The sequence below is a fragment of the Trichechus manatus genome, unplaced genomic scaffold (genome assembly GCF_000243295.1).
Source record: "Trichechus manatus latirostris isolate Lorelei unplaced genomic scaffold, TriManLat1.0 scaffold00232, whole genome shotgun sequence".
NCBI classification, from domain to species: domain Eukaryota; kingdom Metazoa; phylum Chordata; class Mammalia; order Sirenia; family Trichechidae; genus Trichechus; species Trichechus manatus.
The window spans coordinates 2,319,218-2,343,577 of NW_004444168.1; the positions used below are offsets into that span (position 1 = coordinate 2,319,218).

General features: G+C 40.9%; 2 protein-coding genes and 1 pseudogene across 3 annotated transcripts in view; all 3 read right to left on the minus strand.

Annotated features, from left to right (window-relative positions):
- Nucleotides 1-3,962, minus strand: part of TRIM6 (tripartite motif containing 6) — a 15,266-nt gene extending 11,304 nt beyond the window's left edge. The window contains exon 1 of one of the 2 annotated variants that reach the window (XM_004389076.2): nt 3,906-3,962. The gene's annotated coding sequence lies outside the window, so the exon portion shown is untranslated. The remainder of the gene's footprint in view (nt 1-3,905) is intronic. The other variant, XM_004389079.2, reaches the window with a different exon arrangement.
- A 5,989-nt stretch (nt 3,963-9,951) lies between these two features.
- LOC101354797 (olfactory receptor 52B6) lies at nt 9,952-10,962 on the minus strand. The gene has a single exon (XM_004389080.1). The coding sequence runs from the start codon at nt 10,960-10,962 to the stop codon at nt 9,952-9,954; it is 1,011 nt and encodes a 336-aa protein (XP_004389137.1).
- A 10,196-nt stretch (nt 10,963-21,158) lies between these two features.
- LOC105756909 (olfactory receptor 52B2-like) lies at nt 21,159-22,104 on the minus strand (annotated as a pseudogene).
- Nucleotides 22,105-24,360: the final 2,256 nt, after the last annotated feature.

Here is a 24,360-nt window from a genome sequence, read left to right on the forward strand (position 1 = left end):
TGCCACTGAGTCGATTCCAACTCATAGGGACCCTAGAGGACAGAGTAGAACTACCCCATAGGTTTTCCAAGGAGCGGCTAGTGGATTCAAACTGCCGATCTTTTGGTTAGCAGCCGAACGCGTAAGCACAGTGCCACCAGGGCTCCGACCTCACACAAAAGATCAGCAATTAAGTTTATAATTGAATCAAATTCATAGCATATTGCTGAGTTTATAGCTGGACTTGATGTTGGCACTGGAGTATCACAATGGATACAGGCTATTTTATGAAATAATTAATATTAAAAAATAATTGTGGTGGTATTATACTTACTATTATAACTCAAGGCCCACTCCATCTCCCCCAACACACACACACACACACACATACTCATATCAGGCAAATATATGCTTGGTTTACATAATTCTGTTAGGGGAAGCGTTTCTGCCACATAAATGCAATACAGTAATAGGCAAAAACTGGAAAGAATCCAAAAGATCATTAATTGGTAGACAGATGAACAAACTGTGGCATAAGGATACGATGGCGTATTACCAAACAATAAAATGGAACTACCAGTACACACAACAGGATAAATTTCAAAAGCACTATGGTAGGCAAAAGAAACCAGACACAAAAAATATCTTACTGTATGATTCTGCTCATATACAACTCTAGAAAAGGGAAGCTTATAGTACTGGAAAGCAGATCAGTGGATGCTAGGGCCCAGGAGTATGAAGAAAGGATAAACTGCAAAGGGGCACAAGGAGATTTTGTGAGTTGGTGGAAATGCTCTCTATATATCATGATGGTGCTGTTAGTTCACAGTTGTATACATACCTTTGTCACAGAACTGTATGCTTGAATGAATCATAACTCAGTAGAGCTGACCAAAAAAAGAAACACAATGAGAAGAATCTGAAGGCTTGGCATTCTGAGATTCTAAGCATATATTAGAATTTTCGCTGCCAAATATGGTAGCCACCTACAACTACTGAGCAGTTGAAATGTAGTCAGTCCAAATTGAGATGTTCTATAGTATAAACTAGGGTCGCTATGAGTCAGAATCGACTTGATGGCAACGGGTTATAAAATAAAAGACACACTGACATTAAAAGATTTAATAAAAAATGAATGTAAAGTATCTCATTAACAAGTTTTATACTACATGTTCTAATATTTTGGATATACTGGGTTAAATAAAATATACTAAAACTTATTTCACCCATTTCATTTTACTTTTTAATGGGGCTAGTAGAAAATTTAAAATTAAATTTGTTGCTCCCATTATATTTCTCTATTTCTTTTCTATCTAAGGTGCAACTGTAGATATTCAAGGCAGAGACAGATGCTTGAAGGAAAATATGATGGCGCAGTGGTTAAGAGCTCAGCTGCTAACCAAAAGGTCGGCAGTTCGAATCCATCAGCCGCTCCTTGGAAAACCTATGGGGTAGTTCTACTATGTCCTATAGGGTCGCTATAAGTCAGAATTGACTCGATGGCAACGGGTTGGGTTTGGTATCCTCTAAAGCCTAGAAAACTCTATGGGACAATTCTACTCTGTAACCTAGAGGGTTGCTATGAGTTGGAATCCACTCAACAGCACCCAGCAATATCCTCTGTCAAAAGGCATTAACGTTGAAAATAGGGAAAAAATTGTGAAGGAGAGGAGCAATACAGTTAACATAGGTTAACTTATGAATCGCAAAATAAAAAAAAAAAATCAACAAACAACTAAACTTCATGCAACCCTTGGCCACACACAAGCAGGCACTCCACCATCCAAAGCAGCTGGGAGCAGCCCACAGCTGCCTCACTATGTGAGGAGTACACGACCTGAGAGCCTGTGGATCAAAATCGCAAATGTAAGAGGACAAACTCATGACCAGGTGGGACCAGTTAAATCAGGAGCAGATGCTGGAAAAAGGCCACAGGGTCTGCTCACTAGTGGCATTGGTTTCCACTGGAGCTCTTTATGCAGAATCGAGGCCTCACTCAGACCTGCTTCAGAATCAGCACTTTACAAGATCCCCAGGTGATCTGGATGCACGTGAAGGTTTCCCAAGCACCGCCATTGATAAGAGGGTCCCTCCCCAGGTGAACGCAGACTAGAAAGGGGAAGGAAGGATAGGAGAAGGTACTGATATTTAGATCCGAAGCATCTGTTACAATGGAAGTTCACAATTAGATATCAAAATGGCTTTCAGAATAAAAGTCTGGGACTAAGCAGGGAGGTCCAGCCAGGGGGCTCAGGTGAGTTAGAAGAGAAGGGCAGGGCTGCCCCTGGAGGCTGGAGTTGGGGGCCCTAGTGAAAGTGGAGTAAAACCTAAACAGACGACAACTGCATTCTTAAGTTAGTTGAACTTCTTGTGCTTTGGCAAGAACATTATTTTGTGACCTCTGTGTAGGATTAGATTCCACTTTTACCTATTACCTAGAATCGACAATCTAACATGTGGGCACTGGATAAATTTTTGAGTAAGAACATTATCACTTACAAATCACTTTTTAACCTTCAAAGAATCTTTACTCCATGCATTTTGGAAACTTATAATACTGAGAAATCCTTAAAAACTGTCCTACACAGATTTTCTTCTCCCTGAGTCCGTGTTAGATTATCTACCGACTGAGTTTCTTAAGGATAGACATAAAATTCTTACTGTTTTCTGAAGTTGTGAAATTCCACTTGTAATTCCCATTTTTTTAAATTGTTATATTTTGACTTGTTTAGATGTTAAAGAAGTAATTGTATTCTCCTTTATCATAATGTATTTTAGCATACTGTATTCCCTACCATATTCTTTCAAAATTGTTTTGATTGGGTATTTTTTAAAGCTAGGCCTGATATTTATCAATAACAACAACTAGCAATTTGAGTGTTTAACATTTGTCAGGCAGTTCTCTATGTGTTTAACTTCTGCCTCATTTAATCCTCTAGGATATAAATACTACCGTCCATTTTATAGATGAAGAAACTGAAGCCCAGGGAGCACAGACAGCGTCTAAGGGTCAGAAGCGGGATTTGGACACAGTCTGGCTGCAGTTCTCGTTCCTAGCCACACAGTTCTGCCTCTATTGAAAAAAAAAAAGTAAAAATACAATAAAACGCTGTCCTTATAAACTCATTGAGTTTAATTTGCAGCTAGGAAGAAAAGCAAATAAAAATTTACTATCCTAAGCTCTAAAAGGGAGAAGACATCGTCTTTTTCACTGTTGTGTCACCTCTGCCAGAAGTTCCAATACGTGGCGCAGTCACGGAACTGTAGACGTTTCTCTTCTACGGGAAAAGCGGCCATCGAGAGAATGAGAAGCCAGGGAAGCTCCAGAGGTGAGCGGAAGTCAGGGGTCAAGGCTCTTTAGAGTTTTAAATTAATTCTGAAGGACAGAGGGCGCCCACCCCTTCCGTCTTTTATCAGAACTCTACCCCCGCGAGGCTGGGCTCCCTTCCCTGCGAGCCTCAGGCCTTTGGACGGGCCCCAGGTTGGGCTGCGCGCCGCCGGCTTCTCTCCCAACTCCCTCTGGAGGCAGCAGGGCCTCAGGGAGTGGGGGATAAACTGTCTTCACTTCCCGAAGCGGAGAGGCTGGAAGTGGGAGGAGGGGTTGCTGTCCTCTGGATCCACCTCAAACCCAGAGTTTGCCGTAATTCCCCAACACAAAACGTCCGAGGCTGCCTCTCCTTCGTCATTTAGCTTCCAGATCCAGGGTCTAAGTGTCACTAGCCTTTATACAACCTTTTCCCAGCTCCAGAGGTGCGTCTTCTGTACTCTTTTCCCAAACTTGGGTCAACTCAAAACTGCAGAGATCTCCCTCACTGTTCCTCCACCCGCGAACTCCCCAACCCCACCTATATAGAGTGGGTCAAACTTTCTCTTCTAGTGGGAACAGCAACTTGGTGTCTGGCTAGAAAATGGGTTTGCTCACTAACCTGGAATCTGTGGCCTGGGTCAGAGCCAGAATCTGCTGCGGCCGCCGCTACCTCCCCTGAAGCTGAAGGACACCGGGTTAAAAAGGGGCGGGGTCGGGGGAGGAGATGCTGCTGATAGGGCCAGTATGTCCTCACAGCCTTATGTCCTGCAGACTCAATGGGTGTGATCACCAGTGTCCCATTAGGCAGAGAAGGAGAGCAAGACTGTGCCTCTTGATGAACAGCATATTCTGGGGCCTTTAAAAATACCCGAAGGCCAAAGATGGCACTTGTAAAGCGCCTTCAGTTTACTTTAGCTTTCTAACATTTTATTCGTGTTTAATAACGCTGATAAAACACCTTTTTAAAAGTTTTTTGTCTTGTTTTGCTTTTTACCAGTTGCATAGAGTCGACTCCAACTCATGGCAACCCCACGTGTATCATAATAGAACTGTACTCCATAGGGTTTTCAATGGCTGATTTTTCAGAAGTAGACTGGCAGGGCTTTCTGCTGAGTAGGCTCTGGGTGTACTTGAACCTCCAACCTTTTGGTTAGCACCGAGCACGTTAGCCATTTGCACCATTCAAGGACTCCTAATATACCTGTGCGCCATACTAAGTATGAACTTTCTGAAACTATCTGAATAAAAGACTACCACTTGGCATAATAGCATGTTTAGCAAAAAGATTATTAAAATTTACCAATTTAAAATTATGGGGTATATACATATATGTACATATATATCTCATCCATAAATCTTTGTTTTAAGGTTCTTATGAATACCTGATGATGTAGTGGTTAAGAGCTCAGACTACTAACCAAAAAGTCAGCAGTTCTAATCCACTAGCAGCTCCTTGGAAACTCTATGGGGCAGTTCTACTCTGTACTATTGAGTCGGAATCAACTCAACAGCAATGGATTTTACAGAATTTAGGAACTATGCCTACAGAGTTTCAGTGGTACAGCAATCTGATAATAAGAATGCTGCACTTCTTGCCCCGAGGATTCTAGATGAGAGTCACAAGATGGGGAAGGGCGGGTTAAGGGAGGAGAAAGGGCCCCTAGAGAAAGGAGCTTTGGGTATGCAGATAAAAGACCAGACCTAGGCTTTTGGCAAACAGAGAAAATTGGATTGAGTTCAAAGAGATTTCACAGAACAGTCCTTAGGCAATCCTTAACGGAAGGGCACTGGAATCCCAAAACAAGGAATGCAGATATGTGTACCTCCTGTCCGCAGGGTTGAAAAGCCACACGGGTTTTTTCAGTTCACTTCTCGTGTGGATTCTAGGTACAGCTGCCTGAAGATTGCCCATGGATGATGCAAGTTGAAGCTTGCTTCTGTTCCACCATGAAACTCTCCTGAATATCATGACAAAAACAAACTCTCAAGTGTGGATACTCCTAAGGCCCCTAAAATATATGGAGGTGTGACTACTGACACCCAGAAGATCAGAAGTGATAGGGAAAGGAAGGCTCAATCCAAGATCAGGCTCCTGAGAGTGAGGGCTGACGGACAAAAAAGAAGAATCTAGGAAGAGATAGTTACCAAAAGTCAGCTAAGACTGGAATGGGTACCTTGGGCTGTTTTATTCAAATCGCAATGAATGTGAACATAGATATGCAAATAAAGTTTTTCAAAAAGTCTTCCATCAAGAAAATTAGCAAAAAGAAATAAAGAATGGAAGATGAGCATCAGTAACTGTCACATCTGGGAGCTTAATAAAAGATTTTTAGCTACACTTTCTTTTGATATTTGTTTTAGGGCTAAAGCTTGAAGTCATAAGGGAATGAGAGCTGTGGTGTTTGGAAAAATGAATGAGACAGGGAAGGAATTTTTCCTGCTTTTTCTTTTAATGTCCTTTCAATTCCAATTATTTTGAAAACCTGGCAAATTGGAATTTTAACACTATCATTCGTTTGGGCATTTTCAGGGATAACTGAGAATAGTTTTCTAGGGCCTTGGAAGAGTAATAAGGACTCAGTGAAAAGAAATGTCTCAAAAACCTAGATATTTCTTCTGTAAACGATGTCATACTCTGTTCAAATCCCCCTTACTCAGTCTCCCACCCAGGGACCCAATCTGTAACACAAGGCCCCACACTTTGTTACATGAAAAAGGGAAAATTCTCCCTTTAATTCCAGACAAGAACTTGTTACCTTTGTGGAGATGCTACAGGGAAATTTTACTTCTCACTTTTTAATTTTAATGCTTTGCCAATAGCATGCGTTAATTTTATATTTAAAATAAAATATAGAGAAACGTTTTTGCCTTGAAATAAAGTGAAATATTGTAATGACATTGAAAGAGCACTCTAAAACTGAGGCACTTGCCATAACTACAATGGCTGACAAAGGTCTGAATTCAACTCCGTTTCATAGTAGGCTCCTGCTTCTGCTTTCTAGAGTACATTACCTATAACCACACTGAAATCAGACCAGTGGGTCCGCACCCAACGTGCAAGAGGCCGATCTCTTAGACGCTGTTTTTGAGAAGAATAGTTTATTTCGCAGACTAGCAAGTGGGGACTCAGAGGTATCGACCTCAGATTGAGTTCCTTGATTTGAGTGAGAAATCACCATTTTATACTTATACATATTCATTTAGGGGTGGAGGAAGGCAGTGGGCAGGATCAGAAATTCTTAACTATTCATAGTTTCTGTTGATTATTTATTACGAGGCAGGGCTAAGACTTGGCCCGGAAGTGGCTGACAGGCTCTTCGCTTTTGAAATGGGCTCGGCTACAGCAGATGACATAAATCTGGTGATTTTAGTTCCTTGACAAGAGTCTTTTGGTTTCTTGACATAAGTTCTCTTGTGTTACTGAGCATGGGTAGCAGCCCGGGGTCCATTGTGTCATCTTTGTCTGTTCTGCGCATGTCTAACCACTCCGAGCTGGTTAGATCTGGACCCGTCCACAGCTCTCCAGAGGGTCTGCAAAACAACTTAGAGGAAATGAGTGATGTAGTGGGGGAGGTGACCAGAGGTGGCCTGATAACCGATGGAGTACTAATTAATTAGGTGTCCTAAGCCTTTAGGGTCCCCTAACAACACTTTTGACCAAGATAACTTGTTCTGCAACATTCTCAGGTGGTCCATCCAGAATGTAAGAGAAACAGAAGGAACCACGTCTGGAATTAAATAAACTTGTGGCTGAGGTGGTACAGCGGTTAAGAGCTACAGCTGCTAATCAAAAGGCTGGCAGTTCGAATCCACCAGCCGCTGCTTCGAAACCCTATGGGGCAGTTCTACTCTGTGTTATAGGGTTGCTATGAGTTGGATTCGACTCCATGACAATGTGTTTGTTTTAAGGTTGAGTATCCCAGCCAATAGAAATTCTTGATAAATGAGTCTTACAAAGCATGTTGGATGTCAGCCAGTCAAATGTGCCGCCGTACTCTTTCCCCATCCTGTACAAATGTCTAATAAAAGACGTGCACTTACGCTCCCTCATCAGAACACCATTCTAAACTTTCATTTTGGCGCTTCTCAATTTGCAAATCTTTGAATCTGAATAAAACTTTTATTTTACAGACTCTGTTTCATTTCTGACACTAGGTAGTGCGAACTTTGCTGACTACTAACCTAAAGGTTTGTGGTTCAAACCCAACCAGCAGTACTGCAGAAGAAAGGCCTGGTGATCTACTTACATCCAAGAAAACCCTATGGAGCAGTTCTACTTTGTAACACATGGGTTTGGTATGAATCAGAATCAACTACTTGGTAATGGGTTTGGTTTTTTGCTAATGATATAATAATAATAATAAAATATAAATTTATAAGTAAGAGGACTAACAGACTTGATCACATAAAAATTTCTGAAGGACAAAATCTTTTAGAATGTTGAAAAACAAACTGGAAAAATACTACTATATTCTATATATTACAAATGATTAATATGATTTGCATATCAGGTCTTAAACTCAATTGGATCAAGAAAACTAGAGAAAAATGGTGAAAGTTAATTCAGAGAAGACAAAAATATGGACAATAATCTTGAAAAGATATTTAGACTTATTAATATTTATTTTTAATTCAAACTAAAACAACAATGAGATAATGTCAAAGAGTGATAATATTCAATTGGTATGACCTAACCAATCTTTAGCAATTTGCCAACATTTATCAACATTTTAAATGTGCATAATCTATGATTTAGATATTCCACTTTTAAGCATTTAATTTACAATATACAGTTCTTCCAGATGTGAACACAAATATGCCAGAAATGAAGTATATTCCAGCCATTTTATAACAGTGAAAAATATGATAGAAACAAAGTCTCCATTAATATAACAGTTGTTTATTTTGTGGAGTCCTGGGTGGTGCAAATAGTTAACGAGCTCGGCTGCTAACCTAAAGGTCGGAGGTTTGAGCCCCCCTACCGGCTACAGGGAAGAAAGCCCTGGCTATCAACATCCAAGCAGTCATTGAAGACCCTGTGGAGCACAGTTCTATTCTGACACGTATGGGGTCGCCATAGTTGGAGTCGGCTCTACTGCAACTCATTACTGGTATTTATTTTGTTATCTAGCTAATCTCATTAATAATTAAAACTACCTCTGAAGTAGTTAATATTATCCCTTTTTACACAGAAGAAAACTGAGGCTTAAAGAGGTTAAATAGGTTGCCCAGTGTCACACAGCTAGTATGTGGTGAATATGATGACTCTTCAACTCTAAGCCAAGTCTGTCTGAATCTAAGGCGACTGATTTTAGCCTCTGCACTCATCCCAGCATTAAGACGGCTCCCTCCTACTCTCAGTTTATCTCAGCTCTCAGGCTGTGTCAGTCAGGTTGATTCCGTTTCCAGGGACGATGCCTGGTCAGATCTTGAGTCCTTTCGAAGCCCATCTACCAACCTCAGGTACTAGCCCAAAGTTTCCTGCCTCTGGCCTCTCATTTCTTTAATTCTTTCGGGTCTTCTTTCCTTCTAACCTTCATATTTCTGTGCCACTAGGTGCTGCGGGGCAATCCTTTATTTCTCTACTATTCTGGTTTGGAGTGGCCTTTTCAAGTGGCGCTATTGATATGCTACAGCTACAGGGATTTGGGGTGGTGGCACAGGTGGCTAAGGAGGGCAGAGAATAAGGCAGGCACTCACTGAAGATATGCTGGGTTAGTTCCACAGAAGACAGATTCCATTTATACAGAGCAGTTTGAATGAACCTGCCAGGAAAATAGGCATATGAGTTTGAGGATAATGAAATATCACACTGGTTAGCAGATAGTCAGAGATTTATCAAAGGCCATAATAGATAGGATGCTTCACTCATTCAAAACATTTGTTAGAAAGAACCAGATGGCTCTGACACCTAAAGGGTTATCCATCTTATCAAACTAGAAAATGGCCAAGGCCAATAGACAGGACTCAAACCTAGAAGGACAGCCTGGAGAGAAACAGGCACAAAGGCTCTTAGAGGCTGTCCTTCACACTTACCACACAAATTAGAATTTTGTGGCATAGCCACTGGATACATTATCCTTTAGGCCAGCTCTTCTCATGCTCTAAATTATTTTCTTACTAGTCAGGAAGATGAATGGTAAGTCATTTCTTAAATCTCCATCATCAACTATCTTTTACTCCATTGCTTTTCAAGAGTACCTGCCCATTGAAATCACCTGGGAAATTTTACTGATGCCCGACTTCCACGCCCAGAGAGTCTGATTTAGACGGCAGGATATTGTGATCTAGGCATGGAGATTTTTTAAGCTCCCCTGGTGAGCCTAATGGGCAGCAACATTTGACAAACACTGGATCCTAAGAAAAAGCCCTATTTAGATGGCAGAGTTGAAGTAAGTTAGTTTTTCTTGAGGTGGTGAGGAATCAGAAGCCGCTAGAATAATATGTGAAAGAGAGTAGGGTGGTATTATTATAAACATCTAAGGAAAAAAATCAGACATTTTGTTTTGTTTTTTCCAAGAGGTGGGTTTAAGTACAGGATGTATTTAAATAATTTGTGACATGGATGAGAATAACATGAGAACTGGAGGATGTAGACCTGAGGATGGGGTGAATATAGAAAAATTTATATGTATAGAAAGGGATTGAGATCAAGCTGGAAGCATTTATCTAGATTCCTTGGTAAAATCTGAGAACATCTGTTTAGCCCCTTCCAAAATCTGCTTTGTCCTCACTCCATAAATAATGGGATTGAACATAGGTGGGATGACCACATGGAGGTTGGCCAGGAGAATATGGACATAGGGTGGCATGCGTCTCCCACCAAACCTATAGGCAAAGACAGAAAAAAGGGCAGGGATGTAGAAGAGTAGGATGACACAGACATGGGAGCCGCAAGTGCTCAGGGCCTTGGACCTGGCATCTTGAGAAGGGAGGCGGAAGACAGCTCGGAGAATGTGGACATAGGAAACGGAGATAAGGATGATGTCCAGTCCTGTAGAGAGAAGAGCAGCTGCCAATCCATACCAGACATTGATGCAGATACCAGAACAGGACAGACGGGCAATGCCCGTGTGCTCACAGAAGGTACGTGCAATGATGTTGATTCGGCAATAGTGCAGGCGGTCGAGCAGAAAGATGGATGGAAACACGATGATGAAGCTGCGGGTCAGGAAGGCAGTAACAGCCTTCCCAATGACTGTGCTCGTGACGACTGTGGCATATCGCAGAGGAGAGCAGATGGCCACATAGCAGCCAAAGGCCATGGTCAGCAGGACAGCAGAGTCTGCTACAAAGAGGAAGTGGATGAAGAACATCTGAGTGAGGCAGCCGTCAAAGGAAATATGGCTAGAACTGAGCCAGAAGTTGGCCAGAGCCTTGGGCATGGTGGAGGTGGAGAGCAGGATATCAGTGCCAGCCAGCATGGACAGGAATATGTACACGGGTTCATGCAGGCTTGACTGAGAGAGGATGACACAAATTAGTATGCCATTGCCTGCGAGGGCAGCTATATACATGGCACAGAAGGGGAGGGAGAGCCAGATGTGCAGGTGCTCCAGCCCAGGGATGCCAGTGAGGAGGCAGCCTGTCATACGCGTGTCAGAGTTGTTCAAAGCAGCTAAGCTGTTGGCAGATGAAAGGGCCATGATTTTCTGCAGAGCCCTCACCTGTGTCATACGGGAAAAACAGCTTCAGACTTTGAATACACTGGCACAATGCGCATAAAGGCTTGCAAACAACCACAAGATCTGCACGGTATCACAGCGGCTGCACACACTCACAGGTTGTACAACAGCCATGGGCTCAGCACATAGGCACATTCTCTATAGACAGTCACACATGGGCTCTGCACAAAGGTACAATTATAGAACCTGCCCACAAACAGACTTTGTTTCTTTATTGTTGTTGTTGCTGTTAGTTGCCTTAGAGTCAGCCCCCGACTCATGGCAACCCTGTGGGAAATGGAAGGAAATGCTGCCTACTCCTGTACTATCCCATGATGGACTGGGGATTAGACCATTGTGATTCATAGAGTTTTCATTGGCTGATTTTCAGAAGTAGACTACCAGACCTTTCTTCCTAGTCCATCTTAGTTTGAAATTTGTTCAGCATCATAGCCACACACAAGCCTCCACTGACAGATGGGCGGTGGCCGTGCATAAGGTACATGACTAGGAATTGAACCTGGCTCTCCTGCATGGAAAGTGAGAATTCTACCACTGACCCACCAATGCTCTCCTCTGTTTCTTATTCAGTCCTTTTGAGTCCGTATTCAGAGGCTCTCTACTCATCTGTAAGGCTTCCCAGCAACTAGGACTTGAAAACATTGCCAGAATTGGCATAGGGCTTCAGGCTCTGAAAACAGCAGAGGTAGCTTGAACATTAAAAACAGTCTCTGTGGGTATGAGAACTGTGACTAGCTCTGTAAAGCCCTAGGCTCTGCCTAAAGGGGTTGTAGTCCCACACCAAAGACATTGCCTCTGCTTAACAGTCTTCATAGAAAGATAGGGTCAGGAGTGGTGGGCACTGCAGACCCTGCATCTCATTTCCCCAGGTCACAGATGTTCTGACAAGTTTGGGGACATGAAGGCAGCTATGGCATTTAGAAAGAACACTGGGCAGGACGTGAAACAACCTGGGTCAGAGATCTGCTCTGTATGTTATTGACTGCACGAACTTGGACAAGTCACTGATCTTTAAAATGAGCATAATTGCTACCCTATTTGTGTAGTCAATTAAGTTGTGCCCGTAGAAGCCTTATTCGGCTGCAAGGTTCTTTCTGAGGAGCCCTGGTGACACAGTAGTAGAGCTCGGCTGCTAACCAAAAGGTCAGCAGTTCGAATCCACCAGCTGCTCCTTGGAAACCCTAAGTGACAGTTCTACTCTGTCCTACAGAGTTGCTGTGAGTTGGAATCGACTCGATGCTAACAGAGTTGGTTGTGGTTTGGTGCTTTCTGAGTCACCTCTGTGGCTGTGAACTGTGTGAAAGCACTCGGCATGGAGGAAGGTGGAGAGCAATGGTTCTGAAACTGTAATCAGCAGGATCAGCATCAACAGGGAACTTAGAAATTCTTGGGTCCCCATTCAAACCTAATCAATGGAAACTCTGAGGTGGGGGCTAGCAATCTTTGTTTTAACAAGCCCTCCAAGTGATTCTGATGTATGCTAAAGTTTGTGAACCACTGATGTTAAAAACTTTAAAAAATTTCTTCCCTATCTTTTCTAAGGAGTCTTTGGGTAGCGCAGTTAAGTGCTTCACTACTAACTGAAAAGTTGGTGGTTTGAATCCACCCAGAGGTGTCTTAGAAGAAAGCCCTGGCCATTTGCTTCTGAAAGATCATAATTCAATGACAACTTATTTATCTTATCTAAACTTCCATCTCTTCTTCTGCCAGAACCAATAATGTCTCAGCCCCTTGGGCTTCTGCCACATACTCTCTCCAAATGCTCAAACTTTGCCTCGAATGATAGGGACCATCAAACCAAAACCAAACCCATTACTGTCAAAGCAATTTTGACCCATAGCGACCTTATAGCGACCCTATAGGACAGAGTAGAACTGCCCCATAGGGTTTTCAAGGCTGTAAATCTTTATGGAAGCAGACTGCCACATCTTTCTCCCAAGGAGCCAAGGAGAAGCTGGTGAGTTCAAACCCATGACCTTCCAGTTAGCAGCTGAGCACTTTAACCCCTGTGCCACTACCAGAGTTCATTGATATTGACTACATTTCTCCCAATTTTCATTCTCTTAGTCCCTGACGAATCCTCATCCTGGCTCCTATTTCTAGCTTCTGCTGTAAGGCAGTGGATTTTTGTCTGATAAATTTATGTATCTGACCCATTACAAGTATAGGTTGTTTCCACTGAAGACTGTCATCTTTTGACTCATCTCTTCTTAGCTTTGTAACAACCATTCCCCTCAATGTTGGTTCCAAATATCTCTCCTTTCCTCCCCTCTCCTCCCCTCTCCTCCCATCTCTTCTCCTCTTTTCTCCTCTTCTTCCCTTCTCTCTTCTCGTCTCCTCTTCTATCCCTATCCCTATCCCTCTCCTCCATGTCCCCAGTATACCAGATGGCTTAATTTCTGCAATAACAGAGATCTAGACCATCAGGCACAAACTGTTTTGCCTTCCTTTTTCTTTACTATCTTTTTCATCTTCTATTGATTCCCTTCTTTCTGCTAGGAAAAACATATCTTCTGCTGTTTTAGGGATATCCTTTCACCTATTCTTTGAATCCCCTGCCTGCCTGACCCATTCAGCAACTTCATCCATTTATCCTTCATAAATCCCCTTACATGATATAATAACCTTTCCTTCCATTATTCCTCAATGTCTGAGGATAGAACATGTATGCAATTTATATTTCTTTCATCCTTCTTAGGAGACAAGAATCACTTCCTCACCAATCTGTTTATTGTCACCTGACCTTCCAAATTTCCCTTCTCCTATTTTACCTCCTAAGGAAAATTATTTATTATAGCCAATCCTTCCCTTTTGCCCTTTGCCCCTCTTTGAACTTTAACAGACAGCCATCCACTTAGCTGGTACTTATTCCCACCCTTTCCTCCATGTCGCTTTCTCCTCATCTTCCCAAAAAAGTCTACCCAGACTTACCTCCTGGATGCTACCTTCTTGGACTCACAGTTTCTCAATTCAACATTTCATGCACAGCTCAGGCCTTACGTAGAATGAAATCCTAAGCCTTGCCTCAGGCAGTGTTTATTTCCTCCATTCCTTGGGGAGCAGGGATTCTCCTCCCTCTGTGTATCCTTCTCTTTCTCAGCTCCACAACCCTGCCCTTCGTTTGGGCTAATATGCCCCTGTTCAACACAGGGATCTAGGGCACATAGGGATGTGCTTTGACATAGAGACAGGTTGAAAGAGATCTACTGATAGGCACTATGAGCGTCCAAGGCATGTGTGTTTAATACCTGCTCAGGCTACTGGTCTCGTAGTTTTTCTTCTAACTTGTTTTTATATTCCCTGTTCCAATGCTAGTTCTTTTCCCTGCCTGCAGTCCCTTTCTCTCTCCTCTCTCTCATTGTTCTTCCTAAAACACTTTCCTCTTGGACTTCTCTGTCCGTCACCTTCCCAACGTCTTCAAACCCCTATTTCTTTTATACCTTAATGCTCTCTCTTCATCCCCTCCGCTGCCCCTATAAATCCATTACGTTAATAAATCATCCTAAGTAAAGGGATGTATACGGATGATTGTCTCTTGCTCATTCAACCATTGACAAGCCTTGATCGATGCTTTCTTTGAGTCTGGCCATTCTTTGAAGTCAATAGATGAGGGAATCATGCCTGCTTACCAGTTTATCCTAAGGAGCTACCAGTGATTACAAACAGCAGTGGATACAAAGTGCTGTGGGAACCCAGAGGAATAAAATTCTTCTTAGTTTAGTTAGGGAAGGCTTCACACGGGGTCAAGTTGCAGATGAGACTGAAAGAAACATGTGTCTATGTGCACAAGGTTATTGTGAGTGCCGGTGGAGACAATGACGGTGAAATGAATTTACAAATTAAATGGTAATACTGATGCCTTGGAGAATCTGTCTGAGGGGTAAGAAGGAAATTAGAATGATAAAACCAGAGCAGAAACACTGAAGACTAGTGTTCGGGAGACAGGAAATTATATCAATTCTGTCTCAGGATCTTCCAAAAACAGGATGACTCCCCTTTCTGGACCAGGCCTCATTTAGGTTTATTATTACTTTTTAAAATTGAGATATAACTCACATACCATAAAAGCCACCATTTTAAAATGGACAATTCAGTGATTTTTAGTATATTTACTAGGTTGTGCAACCATTACCACTTACTAATTTCGGAATACTTTCATTACCCTAAAAAGAAACCTCATACTGATTTGCAGTCACTCCCCATTCCCCAGTCTCGAGCCCCTAGCAGCCACCAATGTACTTTCTGTCTCTATGGAATTGCCTATTCTGGACATTTCATATAATTAGAGTCATACAATATATAGTTTTTCATGACTGGCTTCTTTCACTTAACATAGTATTTTTGAGGGTTATCCATGTTGTGCCATGATCAGTACTTATTTTTATTTTTGAGGTGAAATTAACATAACATAAAGTATTTTAATGTATATAATTCAGTAACATTCACTACATTTCACAATCTTGTGCAGACACCACCTCTATCTATTCCAAAGCATTTTTATAACCCCCTAAAAAGACCTCATACCCATTAAGCAGTCACTCCCCATTCTCGTTCCCCACAACCCCTGCGTCTTAGTTATCTAGCGCTGCTGTAACAGAAATACCACAAGCAGATGGCTTTAACAAAGAGAAATTTATTCTCTTACAGTTTAGGAGGCTAGAATTCCAAATTCAGGGCACCAGATCCAGGGGAAAGCTTTCTCTGTAGGCTCTGGGAGAAGATCCTTGTCATCAATCTTCTCCTCCTTGTCATCAATCTTCCCCTGGTCTAGGAACTTCTCAGTGCAGGGACCCCACGTCCAAAGGACGCCCCTCCTTCCTGGTTCTTCATTCTGGGTGGTAAGATGTCCCCCGGTCTCTCTGCCAACTTCTCTGTTTTATATCTCAAAAGAGATTGACTCAGGATACAACCTAATTATGTAGATTGATTGAGTCCTGCCTCATTAATAGAACTGCCTCTAAACTTGCCCCATTAACATCATAGAGGTAGGATTTACAACACATAGGAAAATCACATCAGATGACAAAATGGTGAACAATAACACAATACTGGGAATCATGGCCTAGCCAAGTTGACATACATTTTTGGGGGACACAATTCAATCCGTAACACCCTGGCAACCACTAATTGACTTTCTGTCTCTACCAGAGCCACACCTGTTACGACCTTCAGGAGAAGAGTCCCACTGCATGGAGGAGGGCAAAGAGCATAACAATGTAACCTACTCCATTGCTTGCAGATGTTAGAGTTGCCAGTAAAAACACTATTCACACAGGCACTGACTAGAACAACATTTACTTACAGAGAACAGAAGCAGAGTAAGATCAGCTTCAATAGTGAGTGCTGGTCCCCCACGGCCAATGTGTAATTCCCCTCAGCTGGTGCTGGATGGTGGACTTCAAGCACTCTGTTCCCTCCCCACCTGGAATGGATGACTAGGTGCCATATGATGCACTTGCATAAACAGAACAAAGAGATAATACATGGAGAGTTATCACCAAACAAGACAGAACTCCCAGTACAAACTGTGTTGCCTTCCTGTAAGATGTTCTGGGCCAGAAGACTTGATAGGGCAGCCCAGAGGAGGGGCAGAGAGTTGCTTGAGGGTTGCTCTCCCAACAGTTTCCATGTGTTTACCTAGTCTGAATATTTCATATAAATGGAATCATATAATATGTGACCTTTTGCTTCTGGCTTCATTCACTTATAAAGTTCTTGAGGTTTAACATGTATCAGTACTTCCTTCCTTTTAAAAATTATTAATATTTTATTTTATTCTGGTGAAATATATAACTTCATTCTGTTTTATGACAGAATAATATTCCAGTGTAAAGATATATCACATTTTGTGTATTCATTCATCAGTTGGTGAACATTTGAGTAATTTCCACCTTTGGGTCATTGTGAATAGTGCGTCTATGGACATTTGCGTATATGCTTTTAATTATCTTGAGTATATACCTAGGGAAGCCCTGGTGGCCCAGTGGTTAAAGTTTGGCTGCTATAAGTTCGAATCCACCAGCCACTCCTTGGAAACTGTATGGGGCAGTTCTACTCTGTCCTACAGGGTTGCTATGAGTTGGAATCCACTCAACTGGCAATGAGTTTTTTGGTTTATAGTAACGCTAAGTTTAATTCTTTGAGGAACTACCAAACTCTTTTTCCAAGCAGCTGCACTGTTTTACATTTCCACCAACAATGTATAAGAGTTCCAATTTCTCCACATACACCCCAACTTTTGTTAATGTCATCTTTTTGATTATAGCCATCCTAGTGGGTGTGATGTGGTATCATTGTGGTTTTGATTTGCAATTCTTTGAGGACTGACCATGTTGAGCATCTTTTCATGTGCTTATTTGTCATTCATATATCTTCTTTGATAAAACATCTGTTCAGATCATTGATCATTTTTTAAAATGGTTGATTTGTCATTTTATTATTAAATTATAGGAGTTCTTTACATATCCCAGATACAAACCTCTTATCATTTATATAATATGCAAATATTTTCTCCCATTCTGTGGGTTGTCTGTTCAGTTTATTTATCATGTCCTTTGAAGCACAAAGTTTTTGATTTTGATGAAGTCTAGCTTATTTTTTCTTCGGTTGCTTGTGCTTTAGATGTCATATCTAAGAAGCCGTTGACTAATCCATGGTCACGAATATTTATACCTCTTTTTTATTTTTCTAAGAGTTTTACGGCTTTAGCTCTTCGAAAACAAAACAAAAACAAAAAACTATGAACCCTGAGTCATGTCCTAGGTAGATGTGGTGTAGCCTCTAAATCTGGAAAAGGTTAATGGAAACATGTACAACATATTCACAGTATTGACTGGGAATTGAAGCCTTTCTACGGGAGTCCCTCTAGGTTTCAAAGCCCTCACCTTTCAAATCCTCGCCATCCTCTGAGAAAACCAACAAGAGAGATAAAATGTGTTATACGACATGTGAATTATCTCTTCATTAAAAGTATAAAAGAACTTGCTCATGAAAACATCTAGATCTAGATCCTTATTTATAGCATTTGATATTTTTAAAGTGTTTCTTTCTTAATTATTTGGTCACTTAAAAGTTCATAAATCTGTTGTTTTTTTAAATTTAAAGATAAGCTACATATTTTATTTAAAATTCTAAAAATATTAGCATATATTTACATATAGCATCTTTGTAAACATTTTCCTTTAATGTGTATTGCTATGGAAGTTTTATTTCTAATTTTATTTGTATATTTCCAAATTTTTCTTGATGTGAATTTACAAATTTTTCTAATAGTGATAAATTGTTTGTTTCTTTTTATTCAGCCCTCTGCTGCCTTGCCTTTCCTTGTATACTGTATTTTTCTGTTTTTTGAAAATCTAAATATTTATTTACCTATGCTTTTGTTGCCTTATTATTATTACTTTAAAAGTGGTTTTCAACTTGATTTTATTAATTCAACATATCTTTATAATATACCTCTTATGCTTGACCCAAGCCACGGACTTTTCAGTTGCCTCATATGTGTGTGAAAGCTGGACAATGAAAAAAGAAAGTGTAAGCAGAATTGATGTATTTGAACTGTGGAGTTAGTGAAGATTATTGAATATTCTATGGACTGCCAAAAGAACGAACAAATCAATCTTAGAAGAAATACAATCACGATGCTCCTTAGCATCGAGGATGACAAGACTTTGACTAGCTTACTTTGGCTACATCATCAGGAAAGACCAATCACTGGAAAAGAATGTCATGTTAAGTAGAGGGTTGAGGGAAACACTTAGTGAAATGGATCAACGCAACAGCCACAACAATGAACTCAAACATACCAGTGATCATGAAGATGGCACTAAAAAAAAAAAAAAAAAGATACCCGTTGCCATCGAGTTGATTCCGACTCATAGCCACCCTATAGGACAGAGAAGAACTGCCCCATAGAGTTTCCAAGGAGACCTGGTGGATTCGAACTGCCAACCTTTTGGTTAGCAGCCATCGCTCTTAACCACTACACCACCAGGGTTTCCAAAGATGGCACAGGACTGGGCATATTTCACTTTGTAATACATCAGGTCACACTGAGACGACAACTAATAACAACATGCACAAAGCACTGTACAAAGATTAAAAAAAAGAAATGTTTATGTAGATAAACTTTGAATCTCTTAATTTACTTCTGAATTTTTAAATGCACTACCCTATTATCTTAGGTTTTTGTTTTGCTTCGCTTTTATATGTGAAAGAAAAACAGCTAGACATTTTTTGCATAAGCCTTACTAAAAAATGTCGGGCATGAAAAGGCTCGAAAGGATCATTTTAACATGGGAAAAGAGCAAAAAAAAAGAAAGACATTTAGAGGACTTTAGCAGGAGAGGATTCAGTGGAAGTTTAGCTACTTTTGGGAATAGCTGGTCACAGATAGTTTTCTGAAGAAGCTCATTTACAAAACATTTGGACTGAGCTTGTGTTGGGTTTTAAATATTCATCTTTATAAATGTTATTCTGCAAGAACACACAAAGCATTCCTGATCAGAGATAGATTATCATTATTCACTTAAAAAGCAAATAATAACCCATAGTTCCTCATGCCCAATTCTTAGCCCAGGGACAAAATGATGAAGTTCAGGTCAAATATCCTATGCATACAAAATCTCTATCATAGGCAAAGAATGGAGAAAAATATATTTTCTCTGCTGATAAAAGTCAAAGAGACTATTCCCCTCCACTCTCCGCTTCTGAAAACAGTTCCTTGGAGACTAATGGGAAGTAAATCTCTCCAGGGAAAAGATAAGACCATTGTTACCAGCTTTACTACCCAGACATGTCTCCATACTTCTGAATTAGGTAAATCTCTTGGGAATTCTCTATCTATATAGTTGTACATTAATTTCCTAAGTCTTTCTCTTAGCCCAGGATCCCAGGTGTTCAGAACAATTTATCCAGAAATCCTCCACTCAGGAGAAACACACAAAAACTTTTCTCTATACCATACAATATGCCAGGAATCTGAGCACATAGCTGAAAAGGAGGTTCCATCATTATAGAGCAAGTTAAAATAAACTTGAACATTCCCATAGGGACTTCTGAAGAATAGAAAAGGAAAGAGGCTTTATTTAGCAGCTCATACTGCCATTCTGCCCCGGCCTGGGATGTGGCAGTGCAGGTGGAGACCCCAAGTATTATCTGAACTCCTCAACCTGATTCAAAAGAGGACACGCTCATCCAATAAAGGAGAATGGTGGCAAGCCCCTTCATTGCAGCTAAACTATCCCTGGTGAGAACAGAAAGGAAAAGGGAGATAGTAAGACTTTGCTAGAAGACAAAGGACAATGTTTTTGCTTTTAACTGTTGACCATAAAGGGACATAAACATATTAATGACAATAACACAATCCATTTGTATAGAATTTTGTTTTCCAAAGTGCTTTCACATTCATTGGATCCTTACACAACAACCCTGTGAGATAGATGTTAAAGCATCTAAAAAGGGGGATGCTCGAAGGAAATTTGGGAGGGTTGCATAAGTCACACAGCATCCAGGGCAGCTTATATCTCCAGGCCACTTGACTTGATTATCATGTCCTCGTTTTTTCCCAAATCATGTACTGGCAGCTCCATGACATCATTTCGTATGTATGAATGGCACTAGCTAGTATCATCAGGTATTCCCGTTTGTATTACAAGATTGTTAAAGTCTTCTTTGGGAACAGAATAAACTTAGAAATGGAAGCTTCCACCCTTCCCGTATTTGGTATGTAGAAATTACACAATTTTGATGTTCAGTGTTTCTAATAAGTATTCATTATAGCTGTTGGGGTGGACAAATAAAGATTTGAAATTTGAATGGTAGAGGAAGGAGAAGTGTTTTGTGTGTTGATTACATTTTTGTTTGGTAGAAATAAAGATATCACTTTGTCATTAAATACTGAAGAACCCTATAGACATTTAAAGCAGTAGTTTTTATACCTGTGAATACCTAGATTTTCATGAACTTATTTATATTTAAAATAAGGGACTCATACAGAAAGAAAGAGAGCTATCCTGCCATAACCAGATAGTATGTATGTACTAACCTCAATCCCTACTTCGTGAAAAAAAGACTCAGTTCTGTGGCAAGTAGAGTCTTTCCTAAATGGCAACTTATCTGTCCTCTTACCTTCTAATAAGACCCATCCTCTTTTTTCTACCATAAACTGCAGCAAGATCCAGTCAGCCTCAGCAACACTTCCCTTTTGGAGAAAGCACTAGGGATACTAAATCACGATCTGTTTTGTCTTTACTCCATAGATAATTGGGTTCAGCGTGGGAGGGTCAAGAACATAGAGATTGGCCAGAAGGATGTGGATGTGCTTGGAGATCTTTTGGCCAAAGCGCTGAGCAATGACAGTGAAAATCTCTGGAAGGTAGAACATGAGGATGACACAGACATGGGAACCGCAGGTGCTGAGTGCTTTCATCTGAACATCATGAGATGGCAGTCTGAAGACCGCCTGGAGAATGAGCCCGTAGATGACTATCATCACCATATCTAGTATAACACTGAGTAGTGGCACAGAGATTCCATACCAGATATCGATGGTGATACCAGCACAAGCCGGCTTTGCCAGCCCTTGTGTTCGCAGAATGTGTGGGCAATAATGTTTGTGTGGCAGAAGGGCAGACGTTTCACAAGGAAGACAATGGGGAAGACAGTTACAAAACTCCTGAACACCACAGCACCCCCTGTTTTGCCAATGACACTATGGCTAAGAATGGTGGTGTACCTCAGTGGGTAACAGATGGCCACAAAGCGGTCAAAGGCCATGGCCAAGAGAATGCCTGACTCCACCACAAAGGCAAAATGCATAAAGAAGAGCTGGGTGACACAGCCACCAAAGGAGATGACCACATCATTGAACCAGAAAATGCTCAGGGCTTTGGGTACTGTGGATGTGGATAGAATCAGATCCCAAAACACCAGCAGGGAGAGGAAGAGCTACATGGGTTCATGAAGACTGTGCTCGACTGCCACCACACAGATCAGGATACCATTCCCTGACACAGCCACCAGGTACATGAGGCAAAAGGGGATGGAGATCCACAGGTGCAGCTCCTTCAGGCCAGGGGTGCCAATTAGGACAAACATATCATAACTGACAGTAGAGTAGTTGGGAGCAGACATGCCGGCATTATGGTCTGAAACTTTCATCACTTTTCCGCAAAAGGAGAAAGAAAGTAAGAGAGCTATCCTATCATAACCAGGCAGCCTATGTTTACTAACCTCAGTGGGCTCGGGCTTCTGCAGGAGAACTCAGTTAATAAGTTCTCACCTATTCAGCGTTCTCAGTTATGAACCTCAATATGGTCAGTATTCTGCCTTGAAGAGAAAGATCCCAAAGATTCAAAGCGGGTTCAAAGAATTTTTAAAAACACTTCAAGGAAAATCCTGAGGCTAGTACTATTTTCTCACACAATTGGCTTAAGCTTAAAATAATTGCAATACAGAAACAGTAAAACACTTAATAATCAATTGTGTTATCTGACTAAACATTTTAAGACAGGAAAGAAAATTATGAATTTTTATAAATTACATAAGAAAGAATAGAAACAAATTTTTTCGATACTTGATCTTAGCCAAAAGGCCAAGAAATGATAAAACAAATTATTTTCTTATTGGAACAGTTAAATAACAATTATATCATCTAGCACACATATTTTTCTAATCTACAAGCATCTGTTGATCTCCTACAATGTGTGTACAGAAATCAAAATGAGCATAAAAGCGAAAAAGGAGTTCAGAAGGCTTTAAAATAGAAATCCTGTGTTTAGGTTTATAATCTATGTGGAGCACAGTGTTAATATAGCTGTCTTTCTGTTTATCTGTTTAACAAACTATTTTTTATCAACTATAGATAATCTCAGTTTCAATAGTAAAATATTTTATTAAATTATTAAGTACTAAGTTGATTCCGACTCACAGTGACCCCATGTTGACAGAGTAGAACTGCCCATAGGGCTTTCTTGGCTATAATCTTTGCAAGCAACTGAGTGTGTTCAAACCACCCAACAAAGCACTTAACCACTGCACCACCAAACCCAAACCTACTGCTGTGGAGTTGATTCCAACTCATAGTGGCCCTATAGGATAGAGTAGAACTGCCCCATAGGGTTTCCGAGGAGCAGCTGGTGGATTCAGACTGGTGACCTTTATGTTTAGCAGCCATAGCTCTTAACCAGTGCGCCACCAGGAGTTTACCCAGTATCCCCTCTCATCCCTTTGTATCTAGTTTTCTGCTAAACTAGCTTCAGGCACGGAAAAATTAGGAGTTGTCCCTTGACTTTTTAAAATAAGCAAGAAAGTATCATATTGATTACTATCAGTGAAATATTGGTTGGCTGGTGCCAAAAGTTGACATGGCAAAGAAAAGGGAGTTACATTTACCAAAGAATAGAGGTGTGTATGTGGAACACCATATACTTGTTCTTTAAGCTCTCCCAAATATTTTTTAAAACTAAGAACCAGGGCATTTTCCCTACTTATAAAGATTAACTTGCTAGGCAAAAGAATATCTCTGACGTGGTATCTCAGGCTTTTAAAATGGTAGAAGCTGTGTCTGTGTATGGGTGTTTGTGCTTGCTAATCTTTTGAAATAATGTCTATTTTCCATTAAAGTCAGAATATATTTGTTTAGAGGAATTGTAGGTGACCCTGGGTGGTACAAACAATTAAGTGCTCGAATACTAACTGAAAGGTTAGCAGTTCAAATTTACCCAGAGGCAACTTGGAAGAAAGCCCTGGTGATCTGCTTCCAAACGGTCACAGCCTGAAAATCCTATGGAGCGCAGTTCTACTCTACAACACATGTGATCACCCTCCTTGCATATGAAAAGGAGAAATTCCTGATACCAGAAGGACTCAGGGGAAAGAGTTTGGAAATAGCAACTATCCCAGGGTCACATCTCTTACATAGCTGCTACTGCTACCTACTCTTCCTCCAAGCTTAGCAGCCCTACCTCAACTGTTTTTGGGAAGCTCCTTGAGCCTCAGGCTTTGCATTTGGAAGCATAAAATCTCCCAGCCTCTGGCAGCCTGAGCTCAGCTTTCAGTAATTCAGCTGAGCTTGCTGATTAAAAGGATCTAAAAGCTTGCATTTGTTACTTACCCCTCGGAAAACCAAGCCAGAGGCAGTGTCTGGGTAGCTTCTGTGAAAGGGGCCAGGTCAGTTTACCCCTCTCTGTACAGTATGGATGAAGTTGTACTCATCTTCATGGTTCTAAGAAACTGAGTATGACCTCACTATTCAGTCTCCAGCAACTTCTTCTGAGTCAAAGACCTTCAGGAACAGACCGAACCTTAAAGGTTATCTAATCCCACCTCTCAAACATTCTTAAATTCCCAGAATCCCTGCCAAGCAGTTGTGTAGTCTCTGATTAAACA